Source organism: Nicrophorus vespilloides, unplaced genomic scaffold (assembly GCF_001412225.1).
Source record: "Nicrophorus vespilloides isolate i.1.1-1 unplaced genomic scaffold, Nicve_v1.0, whole genome shotgun sequence".
NCBI lineage: Eukaryota > Metazoa > Arthropoda > Insecta > Coleoptera > Silphidae > Nicrophorus > Nicrophorus vespilloides.
In genome coordinates this window covers 215,439-234,859 of record NW_017095946.1, presented here as the reverse complement: position 1 = coordinate 234,859, position 19,421 = coordinate 215,439, and the positions used below count along the sequence as shown (strand labels likewise).

At 28.9% G+C, this 19,421-nt stretch overlaps 5 protein-coding genes across 5 annotated transcripts in view; all 5 read left to right on the top strand.

Moving 5' to 3' along the window:
- The first annotated feature begins 3,215 nt into the window (after positions 1-3,215).
- LOC108568928 (endocuticle structural glycoprotein SgAbd-1-like) lies at positions 3,216-4,993 on the top strand. The gene is made up of 3 exons (XM_017930279.1): positions 3,216-3,261; positions 3,416-3,546; positions 4,468-4,993. Exons 1-3 carry the CDS (start codon positions 3,250-3,252, stop codon positions 4,745-4,747), a joined length of 423 nt encoding a protein of 140 aa, XP_017785768.1. The 5' UTR covers positions 3,216-3,249; the 3' UTR covers positions 4,748-4,993.
- Positions 4,994-8,082: 3,089 nt separating this feature from the next.
- Positions 8,083-9,030, top strand: LOC108568945 (pupal cuticle protein 20-like). Its single transcript, XM_017930296.1, has 3 exons — positions 8,083-8,107; positions 8,172-8,692; positions 8,754-9,030. The coding sequence occupies exons 1-3, from the start codon at positions 8,096-8,098 to the stop codon at positions 9,001-9,003; spliced, it is 783 nt and encodes a 260-aa protein (XP_017785785.1). The 5' UTR covers positions 8,083-8,095; the 3' UTR covers positions 9,004-9,030.
- Positions 9,031-11,319: 2,289 nt separating this feature from the next.
- Positions 11,320-14,908, top strand: LOC108568912 (hornerin-like). The gene is made up of 5 exons (XM_017930262.1): positions 11,320-11,331; positions 11,387-11,889; positions 11,955-12,193; positions 14,096-14,591; positions 14,659-14,908. The coding sequence occupies exons 1-5, from the start codon at positions 11,320-11,322 to the stop codon at positions 14,906-14,908; spliced, it is 1,500 nt and encodes a 499-aa protein (XP_017785751.1).
- Positions 14,909-16,406: 1,498 nt separating this feature from the next.
- LOC108568911 (pupal cuticle protein 20-like) lies at positions 16,407-17,297 on the top strand. The gene is made up of 3 exons (XM_017930261.1): positions 16,407-16,418; positions 16,475-16,980; positions 17,048-17,297. The coding sequence occupies exons 1-3, from the start codon at positions 16,407-16,409 to the stop codon at positions 17,295-17,297; spliced, it is 768 nt and encodes a 255-aa protein (XP_017785750.1).
- A 1,754-nt stretch (positions 17,298-19,051) lies between these two features.
- The window catches only part of LOC108568910 (larval cuticle protein LCP-30-like), an 894-nt gene continuing 524 nt past the window's right edge, over positions 19,052-19,421 (top strand). Inside the window, exons 1-2 of the mRNA XM_017930260.1 lie at positions 19,052-19,063; positions 19,124-19,394. Coding sequence (XP_017785749.1) covers positions 19,052-19,063; positions 19,124-19,394 — 283 coding nt within the window. The remainder of the gene's footprint in view (positions 19,064-19,123; positions 19,395-19,421) is intronic.

Genomic DNA, 19,421 nt, shown 5'->3' with positions numbered 1-19,421 from the left:
GTCAACTGGTCTCTAACATTTCGAGTCCTTATCGAGTGTATTACGTAAGCTATTCATTGAAGATTATTTATGGTTAATGCGAGAAATCATCGGAAAGGTGAAAATCACAAATGATAACTATCGTATCGTTTAATTTTATTGATGAAATAAATTGAAGGATTTAATTCTTAGCGTGCGAACTATTAATTGATGCCATTGGGGAAAAACTTATATAATTTGATATTGATTTGTGAGATGTATCAATTGTTAACGACCAATAAATTACGAAATCAATTTTATATAATTGAATCTTATAAGTATATTGTGACGAAACAAATAAATGTGATTAGTTTGCAATGTCGATCGTTAAGATGCATTTTTAAGTGAACGAGGACTTGAGGCTCTCGCTTATTATTTTACCAAGAAGGTTGTAACCTCTATCCACTGTTATTTACTTTCTTTCTCAAATGCACAAACGAAACTATGGACAATATCTTATTATAAGTTTAAGAATTTTAATATTATAAAAGTATGAGTTATTCATAAATAAAAATATAATTAATTTCTATTCCAATTCCAATTCATATTTAAATTGATTGATTAAATATAGTACTAAAAAAAATTAATATCGTTTTTATTTCTAAATAAAATAGCAATTTCTTCAAATATTTCAAAATAAATATTTGGGTTAAATATTTTAATAATTAGTTATGTAAATCGTGGAAATAGAAAGGTTATTTCCATTTATAATTACCTGGTTAAATATTCACTGATTAGATAAATTTAATGCATATTCAACAATACCTCGCATAGTGCGGGTAATCGTTTCCGTCCATAGCCCAGACTGTTTGAAACCGAACTAAACGAGAAACTAAATACATACAATAATAAGCTTGATTGTATAGAGGAAAAAATAAGTAATTTATGTATAATTTTTTTGGAACTTACTTTAATTTTGCTCAAAAATTGAAATTTTCAAACCGGACTATAGTGAAAACGGACTATGCGAGGTATTGCTGTAATTGCTGTATATTTGTAATTATTTTTTCCTAATTATTTTGTACTCATTGTGAAAATGTCTATATGTAATTAAATAGATGAAAGTTAAAATTTATAGTAATAATATACACTTTTTCCTAACCTTATTTAATATTCCATTCATAAAAATTGATTGCATGTAAATAAATAGGCTATTGAAGTAAGAACAAACAGATTTTATATGCACTATTTTCCATTGAAAAGAGGTTAACAATAAATTAGATTAGAATCGATACTACAGATAAAATGAATCACAGCAGTGAAGTTTTTGCGTTTCTCCATAGTTAGTAGACCAAGTTATTGTTTTGGCTTCCGACCTCTGGTCTAAAGGCTACCCACTTGCACGAGAAAATTGCGCATACGCCTTCATGCAGTTCGTTAGCGTAATTTTAACTTGTACACGAAAAAGTATTTATTGTTACGTAACCAAAGGATTGTATTGGAATCCTGATGATAAACCTAAACTCGCCGATCGGCCATCTCGTGAACATTTGATGAATCGCATTTAACTTCCGGGTCATCTGCAAAGATCAGAACTCCAACACTGAAGATGCACATAAAAATTCTGTTTAACATAATAGATTTGCGCATTTTGTTTCCAGGTAAAGATCAAATCGCAACTCGATGACATGCTTATATGTGAAATAGAAAAATGACAATTTGTTATTTTTGAAAATCAATATTTTATTGATTGAAAAAATGGGGATATTCATCAAATCGATATATTTCTTAATAAAATTTGATAGCTTTATTTTTTCAGGAAAGAATTTTTACATGTAAAATATTAATTATGTTTTAATTCTAACTTATTTCTTGAAAATTTAAGAAATATTAAGTTTTTTGCACACAATTGAATAAATATATCAAATTATTAATTTGAATATTTTCAATATTTCTTTAAAAAATGTTGTTGCTTCTTTCATACCTCGCCGGACTAATCGAGAAACCAAATATATAGGAAATATGATAAAGTATGTATAGAATTTTGTGTACTAATTTTGTAGACTTTATTTTGATTTTGTTCAATTATTTTATACAAATCGAAATGAAAGTTCTCTAACCGCGCTATAGTGAATCCGCACTGATCGAAGACGCACTATGTGAGATATAATTGTATCAGAAGTGTTATTAAGCCATTGGTCTTAATGTAAAGGGAAAATCAGTTTTGAAAATGTATACATTTCGCTAAAATATTTATTATATTATTCTTCCTATTACGTGTAAACACCACAAATATATTGCTTAATGCATATAAAAATAAATAAATTAACAATTACATGTATAAATAATGCAAATATGCAGATATTTCCTTTAATAATGAAGTTATTAAATAATTTATCACTAACATACACTTAATGTCAATGCAAATTTTTCGATAAATTAAAACAATCAGAAAAATTTTCAAGTTTATTTGCAGATGTTTCTAAGCGTTTACAACTAATTGTTTTTATATTGTCATTAATGAAGGAAATAAACAAGAGAATAACAAATTGAGGTGACAAACACTTCTAATTATCGCGTACCACGCATGTAAGTATGTATGCATGTTTGCCCATTAGTAATTATGATTCGTTTCGCTCGGCCACTTTTGCAATTCCAATTTTAATAATTTATTTCATCTGCAACTGAGGAAATTGCAGACGCGAAAGCCAACCAACCCGCACATTCTCTTCAACTGGCATTTGGAAAATAAAGGGATAAAAATAAAAAAAAAATAATTGTCAAGTGCATTGGAATATTTATTACATTTATTTTCTCAATTGATTTTTATTTTCTAGTAATAAATTTTATTGTGTTTAGTAGCGTATGTTTATGGATAATAAAATACGTTTTGGCCTTAGGCTTAGTTAATAAACTAATGGATTAATTTATGATTTAGGGTTAGCAGTTTCCCTAAAATGTGTGTGTTAATGTTTGTTTTGCATATAAAGTTTCTTTTGAGGTGTGTCAAAAAGATTTGTAGAATGATTAGCAGTTGCCGAAAATAGAAATTAAAAATAATAGAAGAATTTGAGGATTGGTAACTGATGGAAATTGTAATGATGAGAGAGAAAGAGAGAGGAGGATGACGGTAAAAATGCGTTAAATAATACATTGGTGGTATTAAACTCGGTGAGCGAATTGAAGATGATATTGGGTGGGAAATTTCAATGGATGCATATAAATATCTTGTTCGTATGCTGGTCCATCATCAGTCTTGCAGTGACTTACATTTCTCTTCAAACACTCAACATGAACTCCATGGTAAGTGATGGCGTTTATAATCAATTAGTTGAAACCTTTAAAGAATCAAATTATGGAAAACTTAGCAAGGTTTCTTTATTGAATAATTTAGTAAAGTTTATTAAAATTTTCCTGATTGGGGTGCAATTTATTAAATTATCTTACATCTCTGCAGATTGTTCTTTTGGCCGTGTTCGGTTGTGCTTTGGCACAATACCGTCCTATTCCAGCCCAACAACCTGGACAGCAAATTGCCATTGTCAGGCAGGATTCTACCCTCAACCCTGATGGCTCTTACCAATGGAAGTAAATATATACTTTATTATTATTTATATTTGACAATCTAAATTATACAACTATTTCCAATTTGTTTTCCAATAATATAGTTTCTATGCATTTACTTGCATTTTCTTTAAAAAAAAACTATAGATGCTACTAGTATTAATTATATAAATTTTCTTTATTTTAAATTATAAAATTACTTACATTTTCTTAAACAAAACACTGAAAATTCCAACTATACATTTATTAGTATTCTTCGTTTTACAATAATAATGTTATCACCATCATACGCAAATTACAACTCTTTCTAAAATATTCTTATTAATTAAATGTTGAAACTACTAACATTTCCTTAACAATCAAAGAAATATATTATATAATATTAATAAGAAAAAGTATGGCAAAATGGCACTAGTAAAAGTCTTAACATTTAGCAGAAAATTTTTTGTTAATAGTCCGAAGAAATAAAAGTTTGTAAATAAATATTAATAATTTAATCATAATTTAAAAAAATAAAAAATGCAACTTATATACACGGTTTATTGAAATAACATTAATTAATTTCACAAATCTGTAAATACACTATATAATGCACAAAAATTAACAATAATATAAGTAATGTATTGTATATAATTCACTTGAGAAATAATGCTTTCTATCTTCATTAACTCACTGACATATAACTATGTAAATAGTATTTTTTTTCTATTATTTTAACTTCGATCTCTATATCAATCTATTAACTATGCACACTGTTTCTTGTAAATACTTGCACATACAATATAGTAAATGTATTAATTTAATCTACGCAACACAAATTAATATATAAAAACATAAATGCATGAAATGTATGAGGATTCAAGGTAACAAAGCATGCACCATTTTATAAATTAAAAAATATCTGTTTTGTTGTTTTATAAGAAAATAATATTCCTTTGATTCAAGTTACGAAACTGCCAACGGAATTGCGGCCCAGGAACAAGGAGCCCAGAAGGCTGTTGGAAATGAAGCAGGAACTGCCGCTCAAGGATCATTCTCCTACACCTCCCCAGATGGAACCCCGATCAGCCTCCAATACACCGCCGACGAGAACGGCTTCCAACCACAAGGTGCTCATTTGCCCGTAGCTCCAGAGATTCCAGCTGCCATCCAGAAGGCTTTGGCTTGGATCGCGGCGCACCCATCGGCCGAGGATGGCCCAAGGCCAGGAAACAGAAGATTCTAATCATCTAGTTACCTTGTAAATCCCCCTAAGAAAAATGTTATTTGATACGAAACGCCACGTGATAAATATTTTGTTCGTCGATTCTATCGATTTACCTTAATTCTGTACATATGAATTTTATATATATGTGTATTGATGTTATAATTTTTATGTTTTATATATATAATGAATAATAAAGATGGCTGGACCTGTTTGATACACGAATATACACCGCAAAGATTCTGTCGCTACTTCTATGTGTTCTATACTCTTTTTTTTTATATATTTTACTTATTTTTCATGTATTTTTCATTACTGTAACTTATATTTATAAATACTTGTATGTATATTCTGTTCAGTGCTTTTTGTATGCAATTGATATGAAGGTTGAATAAAGAAAATCTTTATATTTTAATACATGTTTTCTATAAAAAAAAATCAACAATTATAACATTAATCAAATATTATAACTTCCCCATACAAATTAATTACAATTAAAACTATTAATATTTTTACTTGTTAGAGAAATTTTTTCGAAAGTGTTTTAAACAGTTCCGCCTCATTCCTAATTACAAATTGAGTAAGAATTAACATATAAATGTTTATACGTATTTCTTACCTGGAAAATAAGAAAATGTTTTATTGAATAATCTTTATGTGTCACAAAAAAATGAGTTTCCTTGAAACGCGGATTCCGTAATTATACTTATTATGAGCAATTTCAAAATTGCCTGCAAATTACATTTGTAAAGGTAAAATATTGTAATTATTTAAAGCGAGTTACTTTGCATTTAGTTGCAAAATACTTTGGATTTTTATACCTTCAGCAATTTCCATTATTAAATCTCAATTACATTTAAAACGTAAACTTTGTATTCATTTTTATCCATTTTTAAAATCATTTCATTAATTTAATAAAATTAAGTCGGGGAAGGCTATCTTTAAATAAACTAAAGCTAGATTACGTAAAGTTTAATTCATGTCGATGGTATTTTGCGTAAAATAAATAATGTTTTTTTTAATTATCCATGTTATAGTATTTTTAATTAGCCCAAGGTGTAGATAAATAAATTATAAATGTTAAAAGAATGCAAATCCTGCATCAAATAGCTATAAATTATTTAAATATTAAAGTGGGAGTGTTTCATATATATAAATATTCCGATTATCAAAAGGTTACTACGATATAAAGACGCTCACCTTAAGATGATCAACACTAGATGAAAATATGTTAAATAAAATTATAATTTACTTCATTAGGGCTAAAAAAGATAGAAAATTATAAAATCAAATTGGCCACAATTACTTTTACATTAATTATTTCTACCAAATATGGAAAATAAAATAAATAAAACTCATTGTGATAGTACATTATGTAACTATATTAACTGTATATTAATTAAAATCCGATTTTTAAAACAAGGAAAATTAAATATATCTTATTACAATTTAATTTACTAAGAAGTTTATTTTGGGGGTCCAGGGTTAACACTGTTTGGTAGTAGCGCATCCTGAATTTGTGAGGCCCTTGGCGCAACCTAATTTGGAGGCCCTTTAAGATCTTACTAAGAAAATCATAACGTTTAATTTAAGAGGCACTGCTGTTTGGGAGTCCTCAACTAACATTATTTAGAGCAGTGGTTCTCAAAGTGTGGGTTGCGAACCCCAGGGAAGTCGCAAAAAATTAATGACTGATTAATCCTGGTTGATATCCTGGAGTATCATTCTTCGGGGAACGCAGAAACATTGTATGTCCAAAAGGGGATCGCGTACCAAATAGTTTGAGAATCACTGGTTTAGAGGACCTGGACTATCAGTGTTTTGAGGCCCTCGGCTAACAGTAGGGTTCATGGACCAAATAGTGCTATTTGGGGTCCTAGAACTAACTATTATATAAAGGCCCCGGATCAAAGACCATGCCTAAAGCCGCCTTTGATTATATAATAATATAATAAATAAAATGAAAATTAATAAATAGATTTGTTAAATAAGAATAATATTTAAAACAGTCTTATAATAACAACATAATCATTTTCTTTAAATAATTAACAAAGTACTATTGACCATACATTTTTCAACCCTAGATTTGTTTATGTATTTAAAACGTTTATTAAATTTAGAAATATTGCATTATTATTTTACAAAATATAGAAAATAAAACTATATATGGACAATGATTAACTAGACTGGTGTAAAAAATGTATTATGTTTACATCAATTTTTAAATGCATATGTAAGTGTTCAAGCACTAAAGTTGGATGGGAAACATACATTCTATTAAAGATTGTATATGAATAATCATATAAAACACGTGTTAAATAAAGTGGAGAAATTGAAGAATTAACATTTTCTCTGTATCTACTTCCTGAAATACACGTATTTTCCTAACATAATGATAATTCAATTCTATTAAATTAAAATGTCACCGTGTGGCATTGGGTTGTTATTGAAACAGATTTTATTAACAGTAAACTTGAAAATTAACTAAAAATAGTTTGCATAATTAATATTTAGTTTAAACCGAATATTAAATATTAATTTGTTATACTACAGACATAATATTGTAGTATAAAAGTAGTAAAATATTTAAATTTTTGATGACTCGTCTAGATTCGGTATTTATTGCTACATTAAAATTATTCTGATGTAAGTTGACATTTCGCTAATTTTTTTAAATTCCCATAATATTATTTTACTTTTAGATACAAAAACCGAAGGTCTTTCACGCAACACAACAAACAATAGCCGATACAATCGTATTATCTCTTAAATAATATTGTCATTAGTAAAAAGTACTATAAACAAAAATAAACAGTGTATAATAACACTTTAAAAACAAATTTATGTTTTAATATCTAAGAAAATTATAGTATTTATAAACATATTATAAACAATCTGATGTAAAGAGATGTTTTAGAAATGTTAATTTTATAGATTTAACTAAATGTTGAATTCTGATTTAATGTCTAATTTTAATGAAACAAGTATGTGTCTTTTGTGAATATAAAGAATACATTAATTATGAAAAATATCAAAATTAGTGGAAAATTATTCAAGACACTTTTGTTTTATATGTATAATGGATTTTTTTTAGGTAATTTATTATGTCTCTCGTTTGTCGATGTCACGGTTAGGCGATGTAAATCTTGTAGAGATTCTGTGCGGATAGGTTCAAGGGTGAACAAAATTGGGAGTGGGTTCGTGAATATATCGTAAATTATAGAAATATTCATAAAAATTCTCTTTATTCATAAAAAAAAACGTATAGAGTGTCATCACTAATGAGGCAGTAAAATATACGCGGATTTTCATATAAATACTAGGATACGCAAACGAAGATCACATCACAACTCAACACAGTGTTCTAACATGAAGACCGCAGTAAGTGAATCATACAACTAATAATAATTATTTTTTTTATATATAACAATTGCAAATTTTGCAGGTCGTTTTCGTTTTATTGGCCGGCCTTTTGGCTGTGAGCTCAGCTCAATCCTTCCACAGGGTTAACAAGTTCGTCTCGAATGTCGGACAATACCGTCCATCCAACGATGGTCAATACCGCCCAGACAACTCCGGACAGTACAAGAACAACGATGGACAATACCACCCAGATAGCACCGGACAATACGTTCATCAAGACAACAAGTACAACCATTTAGATGATAAATACAAGCACCAAAACAACAACTACCAAGATAAATTCAACAAGTACGGAAACGGTAATGGAAACGGTCAATACAATGGACAACACGGAGGTCAACACGGTGGACAAAACGGAGGTCAACACGGTGGACAAAACGGAGGACAAAACGCTGGTAATCAAGGAGGACACTTCGCTAACGGTGGAAACAACTTCGAACATGGTAACGGCATCCACGGATCCGCTGCTGGTAAATACGAGAACAGGAACTACGCCATCATCCGTGACATCAAGAATGTCGATGTAGATGGTTACCACTACTTGTAAGTTAACAATTTATCACTCAATGCTTGGAAAGTTTACTTAATTTAACTATTGTTAAAGGTACGAAACCGAAAACGGAATCCTCGCCGAAGAACAAGGAAAATTGGCCAACGTTGGTACTGATGATGAGGGTATGCGCGCCCACGGATTCTTCACCTACACTGGACCAGACGCTGTTGAATACACAGTCAAGTACACCGCTGATGAGAACGGTTTCGTGCCAGAGGCTCAACATTTGCCAACTCCTCCACCAGTCCCAGAACTCATCCTCAGGGCTTTGGAATACCAAAGGGCTCATGGCACTTTGTAAATTAAAACTTACCTGAATTGACTGAAAAGAGAGGCTATTTAAATTATAATAAATATAAAATTAGTAGTATTACTTCTATTCAAAAGTAAACTTTACATAATTTTGACAACGAAATAATCTTGTTTTATTATAAATATTACCCAGCTCCATGTAAAATCTAGGTATTATCTCAGTGAATAAAATTGATTAAAGTACTTAATGAGTAAAGTATTTGAATTGTTTTATATACTTATTTGAATATAACAGATTATTGAATCATTCATAAAAATATAGTATAAATTATCCAATATTAATAAATTCTTGTTTTTTTTTAAGAAATAGTTTTAAAATTTCCAATTCAAAATGTCATATGTTTTATAGTTTATTCATCGAATATGTTATTATAATAAAAATACATTGGTTATTGCTTTAATGTTATGTGGCTATAGTCAATTAATCAAAATGTTATCAGATAATTTCATTATATTTACAGAAAGTTGATCTAATTTCTAAAGAAATCAAATAATTAATAATGATAATAATTTATTGGCCAGACATCAATACAAAACAAATAAAAAGTACATTCTATAAATGAATAAATATAATAAAAATTATAGCAACTCTCAAAATAAATAAACTCTAACATAAAATAAAAAATATTAATAGGCTGGCCAAAGGGCTATCAACCGAGGTTTTTCCGTTCGGGAACATAAATTTAATTGTGGAGTAAAAACAATATTACAATAATAATATACAAATGAAAAACAGAAAAATAAGGGAAAAAAACAGCGGAATAGGAACAAGTGTGTATCAATCGAGGGACATTAGAGGGTATTGGAATAGGGATAATGTAGGATATTTAAATTTGGGAAGGATATTTTGGTTTCGAGGTGCACAGAATTTAGAGAGTGAGTCTATGTTGCACTGTTTGGATTAAAATTTCAAGGATAGGGAAAGGTATCGGTCGAGGAAAGGGACTATTTTGGTTTTGGAGTAAAGGAGATCATTAGGAGGATTGTGTAGAGGATTATTAGGATGTCGTATTTTGGTGAGGATACGAAAGGATATGGATACGTTCGGATACGAACAGGTTTTTTAATTTATATTTTTTTTTAATATTATTGAAAATGAGGTATCTACCAGTTCTTTAAGTTTATATAATTATTATTTTATTTTCAATTATTTTGGTTTCTAATTTCCATTTTATTATTTATTTATATTTAGATTTTTTTTCCGTTATATAAATAAGAATGATTATAAATAAATACCACTATCACAATAATTGTTAATGTTTATTATATTTTGATAATAAAACAGTTTTTAACGAAATAATATATAATATATAATAATAATAGCATAAAATCCCTTGATTTTTTAATAGAAAATTTATAAAATAATAATAACATAATAAGAAAAGTAAAACTAATTGATTTGCAGCCCGAAAACTTATAAATATGTAGAATTAATCGAAAAAGAAAAAAAAAACTTTTTTTTGCGGAAATATTGCGGTGAATAGAAATTTCTTTATGTATTTGTTTTTCATATATCAAAAAAAAATAATGATTTGAATAAATTAAATAATATTATTTAATTTATTTAGGAATTTTTATTGCTTAATTTTGGACCACAAAGCTAGATATAACATTATTACACAAAATTTCGTATACAACAGTAGATAAAATTATGTAGAATTAATTGAAACTTAATATTCCGTTAAATTATTTTGTACATTTTTTTAAAAAATCATATTGAAATATGATCTTACATCCTATTGTCTAATAATTTAGTAATCGAAGTTATTTTGTATAATATATAAATAAATTTGCATATAAAATAAAAACCTTTAAAAATTTTCGATTCGAATCTCCATCAAAATTTAAATTACATTTGCTGCATTCCATTATGCATATCTTTAATATTAATATTTTATTAAGGTTATTAATTCGTCATCAATGAGACAACACACAGTGTATTACGAAAGGTCAAATATCAAAGTTCTCATTAAACAATTAATTAATATAATGGAATATGCAATTATTTGTAATTAAACTTGTTGCAATCTGTACATAAAATAAGAGTTGAATATAAATCATTCATTCTTTTACAGAAATATTTTATATAATATTAAAAAAAATGTTGCATTTTAATTCGCTTTGAATTTACATTAATTTGAGTGACATATGTAGTTTAAATTATGCTTTTTCTGTCTACGAGTTGGATGGGAATGGGAATGGGTTAGCGTAAATATCACCGAATTCGGAATTGTAAATGTTAAATATATAGTATAAATATCCAGATTTGATAACATCAGATCATTCTAAACGAGAACGTTCAACTATGAAGACCACAGTTAGTATTATACTTAATTGTAATTAACAGTAATAATTATACAAATATTTTATAGTTTGCTTTAGCTTTCTTGGGCTGCCTTTTGGCTGTGAGCTCTGCTCAAAGTTTCCGTAAATTCTCGAGATTTGAGAACACCAACGTCGGACAATACAGCTCTTCTAACGATGGTCAATACCGTCCTGACAACTCTGGACAATACAGAAACAGTGATGGACAATACCACCCTGATAACTCCGGACAATACGTTCACCAAGACAACAAATACGAACATCAGGATGATAAGTACAAGCACCAAAGCAACAACTATCAAGATAAATTTGATAAATACGGAAACGGAAATGGAAACGGTCAGTACTCTGGACAACACGGAGGTAATCAAGGAGGAAACCAAGGTGGACAATTCAGTGGTAACCACGGAGGACACTTTGCCAACAATGATGGAAACAAACACGGACAAGGAAACGATTTCCATGGATCTGCTGCTGGCAAATACGATAACAGGAACTACGCCATCATCCGTGATACCAAGAAAGTCGAAGTAGATGGTTACCACTACTTGTAAGTATCACATCATGGATCAAAAGTAAAGATAATTATAAAATATTTAATTATTTATCAATTAGATACGAAACCGAAAATGGTATCCTCGCCGAAGAACAAGGAAAATTGGCCAACGTTGGTACTGATGATGAGGGTATGCGCGCCCACGGATTCTTCACCTACACCGGATCAGACGCTGTTGAATACACCGTCAAGTACACCGCTGATGAGAACGGATTCTTGCCAGAAGCTGAACATTTGCCAACTGCAGCTCCAGTCCCAGAACTCATCGCCAGGGCTTTGGAATACCAAAGGGCTCAAGGCACTTTGTAAATTATAACTTATCTGTATTGACTGAGAGAGAGGCTATTTAAATTATAATAAAAACAAAATTAGTAGTTTTACTTTTTTATTCAAAAGTAAATTTTCCATAATTTTGACAACGAAATAATCTTGTTTCTTTATAAATATTACCTGGCACTCCATCTAGTATTTCCTTTAATGAATATCTTCTGAAAAACTGCGAAGAATAATGTACATACATTTTATTATAAATTCTAACCATTACTTGAGTGAATATAAATGATTATGTATCTATTCTACTAATAATAATATTAATAATGGGTAATCATTTGTACCCATGATTTTATATACTCAGATTCATAAAAAATATAGTACAAATTATCCGTAATTAACTGCAGCTTCAGTTCCAAAACTTATCCTGATGGTTAGTTACCAAACAGCTCATGGAACTTTATAAAATACATAAATAAATACATATTATTTTATAAAAAAAATGTAGTTTTGTATTTGTATTTAATTATTATATTTAGTATTAACAAAAATAAAAGTTACGTAAATCTAACAAATATATAAGACTGAAAATTATTTAAGATACAATTATCTAACTACTAAAAAATGTTTTAAAAACTAATATCTGAAAACAAATATACAAAATTTTAATCCAACCATATAAAAAAATAAGTCATTTTAATTTAATTATATGAACTGCTATTATTGAAAACTTCTTTAGATACAATACCAACATTTAGTAGTAGATACCAAGATAGACTGGAGTCACATATCAATGTTCTGGCTATTGGTCTACTCGACAACAGTGAAACCACAAACTGGCGTTGCAATTTTGTATATAGATTTATTAGTATCCATCGGGAAAGATTATCGATCTATTGTCAACCGCAATCTTAAATTTACGCAATGAACAGATTGTGAATAAAATTATACGACATAAAAAAAAATATTTTTCATGTGGAACAAATTAATATACTGAATATAGTTTTTATCAAATGGTTTCAAATAAGCAAGGAATGAATATAAACAAAATATTTAAATATAAAGGTTGCTAGAAACATAATATAAATTAATATAATATTTAAATGATAGTTACAATATAAAATAGCGAATTCAGTAATTCTATATTATTGTTCATCAAATTATAATAATCTCTATGATTTATTTAAAATTAGATTTATATTTTTTCAACTTTATTTATGTATGTATTTCACAATACAATTTATTAATTGTTTCATAATTTTCATCCTACAAAATTTATTTAGAATAATTCTATTGTTATGAAGAAAATTGTTTATTTTTTTCGTCTGTTGCAATAAAGTTACTTAAAGTTACGATTACAAAATTTAATAAACTAATTTATAACCACTTATAATTTGCATAAAATTTGAAATATTAAATACAAACTAACTAATAAAAAATTAGAAATTATTACATAATAGTTTTTAAACAGCTATAATATTTAAACTCAAGTAACATTAAACCTTTAATTATTAGTGTATATTACATATTAATTCCGGTAGAAAAGATGATGATACTAAAATTTAATTAATAAAATTACTGAAAAACAATATAATCTGTCAATATTGAGCAATTTCATTTTTTTTTGGTATTCCATTAATGAATTCGAATGACATTTAATTTAAATTAAGTTGTTTTTATGTAACGTTGAGGCAATGGTTGCAGGATCGTCAACTTTGAATAGATCATGAATAATTTTTAGAATAGTTTATCGAAAATATCACCAAATTTGGAATTATGAATAATAAAATGCAGTATAAATAACCTGATGCATTTGATAACATCATAGCATTCTGCAACAGAACGTTCCACTATGAAGACCACAGTTAGTATTATATTTAATTGTAATTAAACAATAATTATTACATAAATATCTTATAGTTTGTTTTAGCTTTCTTGGGCTGCCTTTTGGCTGTGAGCTCTGCTCAAAGTTCCCGCAAATTCTCGAGATTCGAGAATACCAACGCCGGGCAATACAATCCATCCAACGATGGTCAATACCGCCCAGACAACTCCGGACAGTACAAAAACAATGATGGACAATACCACCCAGATACTTCCGGACAATACGTTCACCAAGACAACAAGTACAACCATCAAGATGATAAGTACAAGCACCAAAACAACAACTACCAAGATACATTCGACAAGTACGGAAACGGTAATGGAAACGGTCAATACAATGGACAACACGGAGGACAACATGGTGGACAACACGGAGGAAACCAAGGACAATCTGGTAACCAAGGAGGACACTTTGTTAACGGTGGAAACAACTTCGGACACGGTAACGGCATCCACGGATCCGCTGCTGGTAAATACGAGAACAGGAACTACGCCATCATCCGTGACAACAAGAATGTCGATGTAGATGGTTACCACTACTTGTAAGTAACAAATTACCACTCAAATGTCAAAAAGATATATTAATAAATTGAATTGACTTTTGTTTAGGTACGAAACCGAAAACGGAATCCTCGCCGAAGAACAAGGAAAATTGGCTAATTTAGGAACCGATGCTGAGGGTATGCGCGCCAACGGTTTCTTCACGTACACCGGACCAGACGCTGTTGAATACACCGTCAAATACACCGCTGACGAGAACGGTTTCTTGCCAGAAGCTGCACATTTGCCAACTGCAGCTCCAGTCCCAGAACTCATCGCCAGGGCTTTGGAATACCAAAGAGCTCAAGGAACTTTTTAAAATTATAACTTTCCTGAATTGACTGAGAGAGAGGCTATTTAAATTATAATAAATACAAAATTAGTAATTTTACTTTTTATTCAAAAATAAACTTTCCATAAATATTACATTTTTAAATATTTAAATATTTCCTTTAATAAATATCTTCTAATAACTACTACGAATAACGTACATAAATTTAACTGTAAAATCTAACTAATATAACTAAGTCTACTAATAATAGTAACGGCTAATAAACTGTACCCATTGTTTTATATACTCATTTGTCAAGTACACTGAAATAAAAGTAACATTTTAAAATAAAATTTTGATTTTTTACCAATTTTTAACCAATTTGGTGTTGAATATACCAAAAAGATATTCAAAATTTCGAATAAACTACACATATCTAATTTAATTGCAATAAATTATAATTTCAATTAAAATTTGATAAAATAGAACTCTTTAGCGCGGAAAGACTGCTTTCAATAGCCTTTTGTATGTATATCTACAAATAATTATATTTAAAAATCCTTTCAGCGGTTACAAATTAAAATTGGTGTTTTATATAATGTGTGGTTATTCAAATCTAGATTATATATGTTATTAATAACTATTAGTTTATTGTCCATAATACTTTGGTCGCTGGCCATTTGGTTTCTAATTTAGTCCAAAAAAATGTATAAAATATTAAATTCCAATTATTGAAATTTATAGTTATAAATCAGTTAAATTTTGTATTTTCTTGATTCATAACATTTCAAATATTTGAAAAATTTAATATGCATGTTTTATATTTTTATACCCCATTCAGATAATTATTTATTCCTTATATATAACGTCCTACGAAACATTAATTAGCTCACCTTCTCACATAAATGTCTCATTTTGACCTTCCCCTCTTCAACACTAGCAAATTTGTTGTTTTTTTTTATGTAAAGAAGGTCATCCATCAGGTCGTATGCTAAGATGCAAAAGTTTTCTACCAAAAAAAGTTCCATCCCTTAAAAAAATAGTTACTGATTTATTCTATAATATTCTAAAAAGCATCATATTTTATGTAAATAAGTTTAAAATTATGTAAGATTAAATGCTTAAGCAACTATTATACACAAAGAGATATGTTATCTTATATTATGAATATCATAAATAAATTAATTTAATTTCTATTAATGAAAAATTAAAGTAAATATTGTTTACTAGTAAGTTAATTATATAAAATTAAACAAATAAATAAGTTTTGTTTGTATATCTTGATCAATACTTAATGAGTCTCTTTTTAAGAGCGCTATAAATCTAGAATTTCTTAGTATAACATTCCTTTTTTATGCATATTTTTTTTTTTGATGCTTTGATTTAGCAATCTGATTCGCGAGTAGAATCTTCTTCGAGTATAGTTCAACAACTTTGGGAGTGGGCTATTGAATAATTGAGCACATTTAAATGCGTATATCTATTTTGTATAAATACTAGGGTTTCGTAGTGGACAGCACATCACTCCACAATCAAGTGTTATACAATGAAGACCACCGTGAGTAAAAGATGGATTACCACAAAATGGGTAGATAATTAAAGTATTTTTTATAGGCATTATTCGTTGCTTTGGTTGGCCTTTTGGCTGTATGCCATGCCCAAACTTTCCGCAAATTCTCGAGATTCGAGAACACCAACGCCGGACAATACAGTCCATCCAACGATGGCCAATACCGCCCAGACAACTCCGGACAGTACAAGAACAACGATGGACAATACCACCCAGATGCCTCTGGACAATACGTTCACCAAGACAACAAGTACAACCATCAAGATGATAAATACAAGCACCAAAACAACAACTACCAAGATACATTCAACAAGTACGGAAACGGTAATGGAAACGGTCAATACCATGGACAACACGGAGGACAACATGGTGGACAACACGGAGGAAACCAAGGACAATCTGGTAACCAAGGAGGACACTTCGTTAACGGTGGAAACAACTTTGGACATGGTAACGGTATCCACGGATCCGCTGCTGGTAAATACGAGAACAGGAACTACGCCATCATCCGTGACATCAAGAATGTTGATGTAGATGGTTACCACTACTTGTAAGTAACAAATCACCAATCAAATCTCAAAAAGATATATCAATAAATTGAATTGACTATTGCTTAGGTACGAAACCGAAAACGGAATCCTCGCCGAAGAACAAGGAAAATTGGCTAATGTAGGAACCGATGCTGAGGGTATGCGCGCCAACGGTTTCTTCACCTACACCGGACCAGACGCTGTTGAATACACCGTCAAATACACCGCTGATGAGAACGGATTTTTACCAGAGGCTCAACATTTGCCAACTCCACCACCAGTCCCAGAGCTCATCGTCAGGGCTTTGGAATACCAAAGAGCCCAGGGTACTTTGTAAACTATTAAAATTAGGAAAAAAACACACTTATTATTTAAATTAAATAGAAAAAAATATACTAAAAATATGTAAATTTAATATTTTTGATGAATAAATATTTATATTATTTAAAAAAAAACTGTTTTCTATACATATTTTATAACCGACTCCAAAATATGTTTATTCAATCAAATAAAATGTCTCCATTGATATTTTATGATTCATTCAATATACAGCAATTGTACTGGTAACCAATATACCAGATTGCTTGGATACTTCATTTTAAATATCTTAAAATATGAATTTATTCTTCTCGAATTTGAGTTTGTACAAATTAATATTATTAGAAATACAAATAATTGTTCAGAAATATAACTATTCCCATTAGATGTTATGCCAAAATAGATACTAATTGGTTAAATCAATATATTTTTAATATTTAACAATATGTGACGTATTTTAAATATTATTGATATTTATATAATACTCAATTTTATACCAAGAATATGCAGATTTAAACTTGCTTCTGCTTGTTTTTATAATTGATATTTTATTTATTTATTGAAACAAACTATAAAATTACGTAAACATTTAAAAATATTAATAAAATATCAAATAAAAATTAGATGAATCATTGAAACTGATTATTAGTAAGTTTTTATTTGTCCAAAAATAACTATATTATAAGTCAGTAACACGTGTAGCAAATGTATGCATGTTTTAAGTTATTAATAAAATTTACATATTACATAATTAAAAAGTCAACAAAAAGTTTACAATTGATCTTATTGTATGTAAATAACAGTAATTACGTATTGACTTCTAAGAACAAATATATAAATGCAAATTTATTAATCAATAAGTATTTAATTCAATTAATTATTATATAACAATTAAATTAGAGCATATTAAAAATAACACATTTTGGATTATTTTTGCGGTTAAACAATATATTTAAATTTAATAAATAAACATAATGTTTGCATTAAATCAATCTTATGCAAGTTGACATTTTCTTAAGGTTACTCATTTTTACATCTTTTTAAAACAAAAACGTTATAATTCAGAAGGTCATCCAGCAAAAATAATGTATATTTAAAAAAAACTGGTACTTTTCCATGACTAATAGTATTTAGTTCAACGATGAATAACATGTACCGTGTAAGTGGATCACATCTTCAATAATTGTTACGAAACACCCATTACTCAATGCAAACCAAATTTGAAATATGTTCGATTTATAATTAAGTTGTTGCTAGTAAAAAATATAAAAGTGAATAAATTAATAAATTATAAGTTATGAATTGTTAATATTTACTTTTATTACACTAAATCTGAATTATATGATTAATAAGGACATTATTTACTTCAATGTTTTTCATGATTAAATGTTTGATTTGTTCTTCAATAATTGTTATGAAATATTTTATTCCAAATAAGAAATATGTTTAATTAAAAATTAAATCGTAGAAACTAATAATTAGTTAATTAACATATTTTTTATTGCACTACATCTGTGAGATGTGTTACGGTAACTTATATAGATTTTTTTATATGGATTTTTTTCGGTGTGATGAGCTGTGATTGAGCAATGTCATTCGCGAATCAGGATCTTCGATGCGGAATGGTCCAATGATGAGCAACTTTGGGAGTGGGTTACTGAATATATGAGCAAATTTAAATGTATTAACAAACCTTCAAGCTATACGCTTTTTCGTATAAATAGTTGGACATCCGACTGATCATCATATCATTCTTCAACTCAGTGTTCAACCATGAAGACCATCGTGAGTAATCTTGTTAAGAAATAATCAATTAGATCTTAATAAAAATATATAATTTTGTAGGTTCTTTTCGCTTGCTTAGCCTGCCTTTTGGCTGTGAGCTCTGCTCAAACTTTCCGCAAATTCTCGAGATTCGAGAACACCAACGCCGGACAATACAGACCATCCAACGATGGCCAATACCGCCCTGACAACTCTGGACAGTACAAAAACAACGATGGACAATACCATCCAGATGCCTCCGGACAATACGTTCACCAAGACAGCAAGTACAACCATCAAGATGATAAATACAAGCACCAAAACAACAACTACCAAGATACATTCGGTAATGGTAATGGAAACGGTCAATACAATGGAC

Coding starts and splice junctions, on each gene's coding strand:
- LOC108568928 (XM_017930279.1), top strand. Junction 3,547..4,467: donor GATGGCTCTTACCAATGGAA/GTAAATATATAC, acceptor CTTTGATTCAAG/TTACGAAACTGCCAACGGAA.
- LOC108568945 (XM_017930296.1), top strand. Junction 8,693..8,753: donor GTAGATGGTTACCACTACTT/GTAAGTTAACAA, acceptor CTATTGTTAAAG/GTACGAAACCGAAAACGGAA.
- LOC108568912 (XM_017930262.1), top strand. Junction 11,890..11,954: donor GTAGATGGTTACCACTACTT/GTAAGTATCACA, acceptor TTTATCAATTAG/ATACGAAACCGAAAATGGTA. Junction 14,592..14,658: donor GTAGATGGTTACCACTACTT/GTAAGTAACAAA, acceptor ACTTTTGTTTAG/GTACGAAACCGAAAACGGAA.
- LOC108568911 (XM_017930261.1), top strand. Junction 16,981..17,047: donor GTAGATGGTTACCACTACTT/GTAAGTAACAAA, acceptor ACTATTGCTTAG/GTACGAAACCGAAAACGGAA.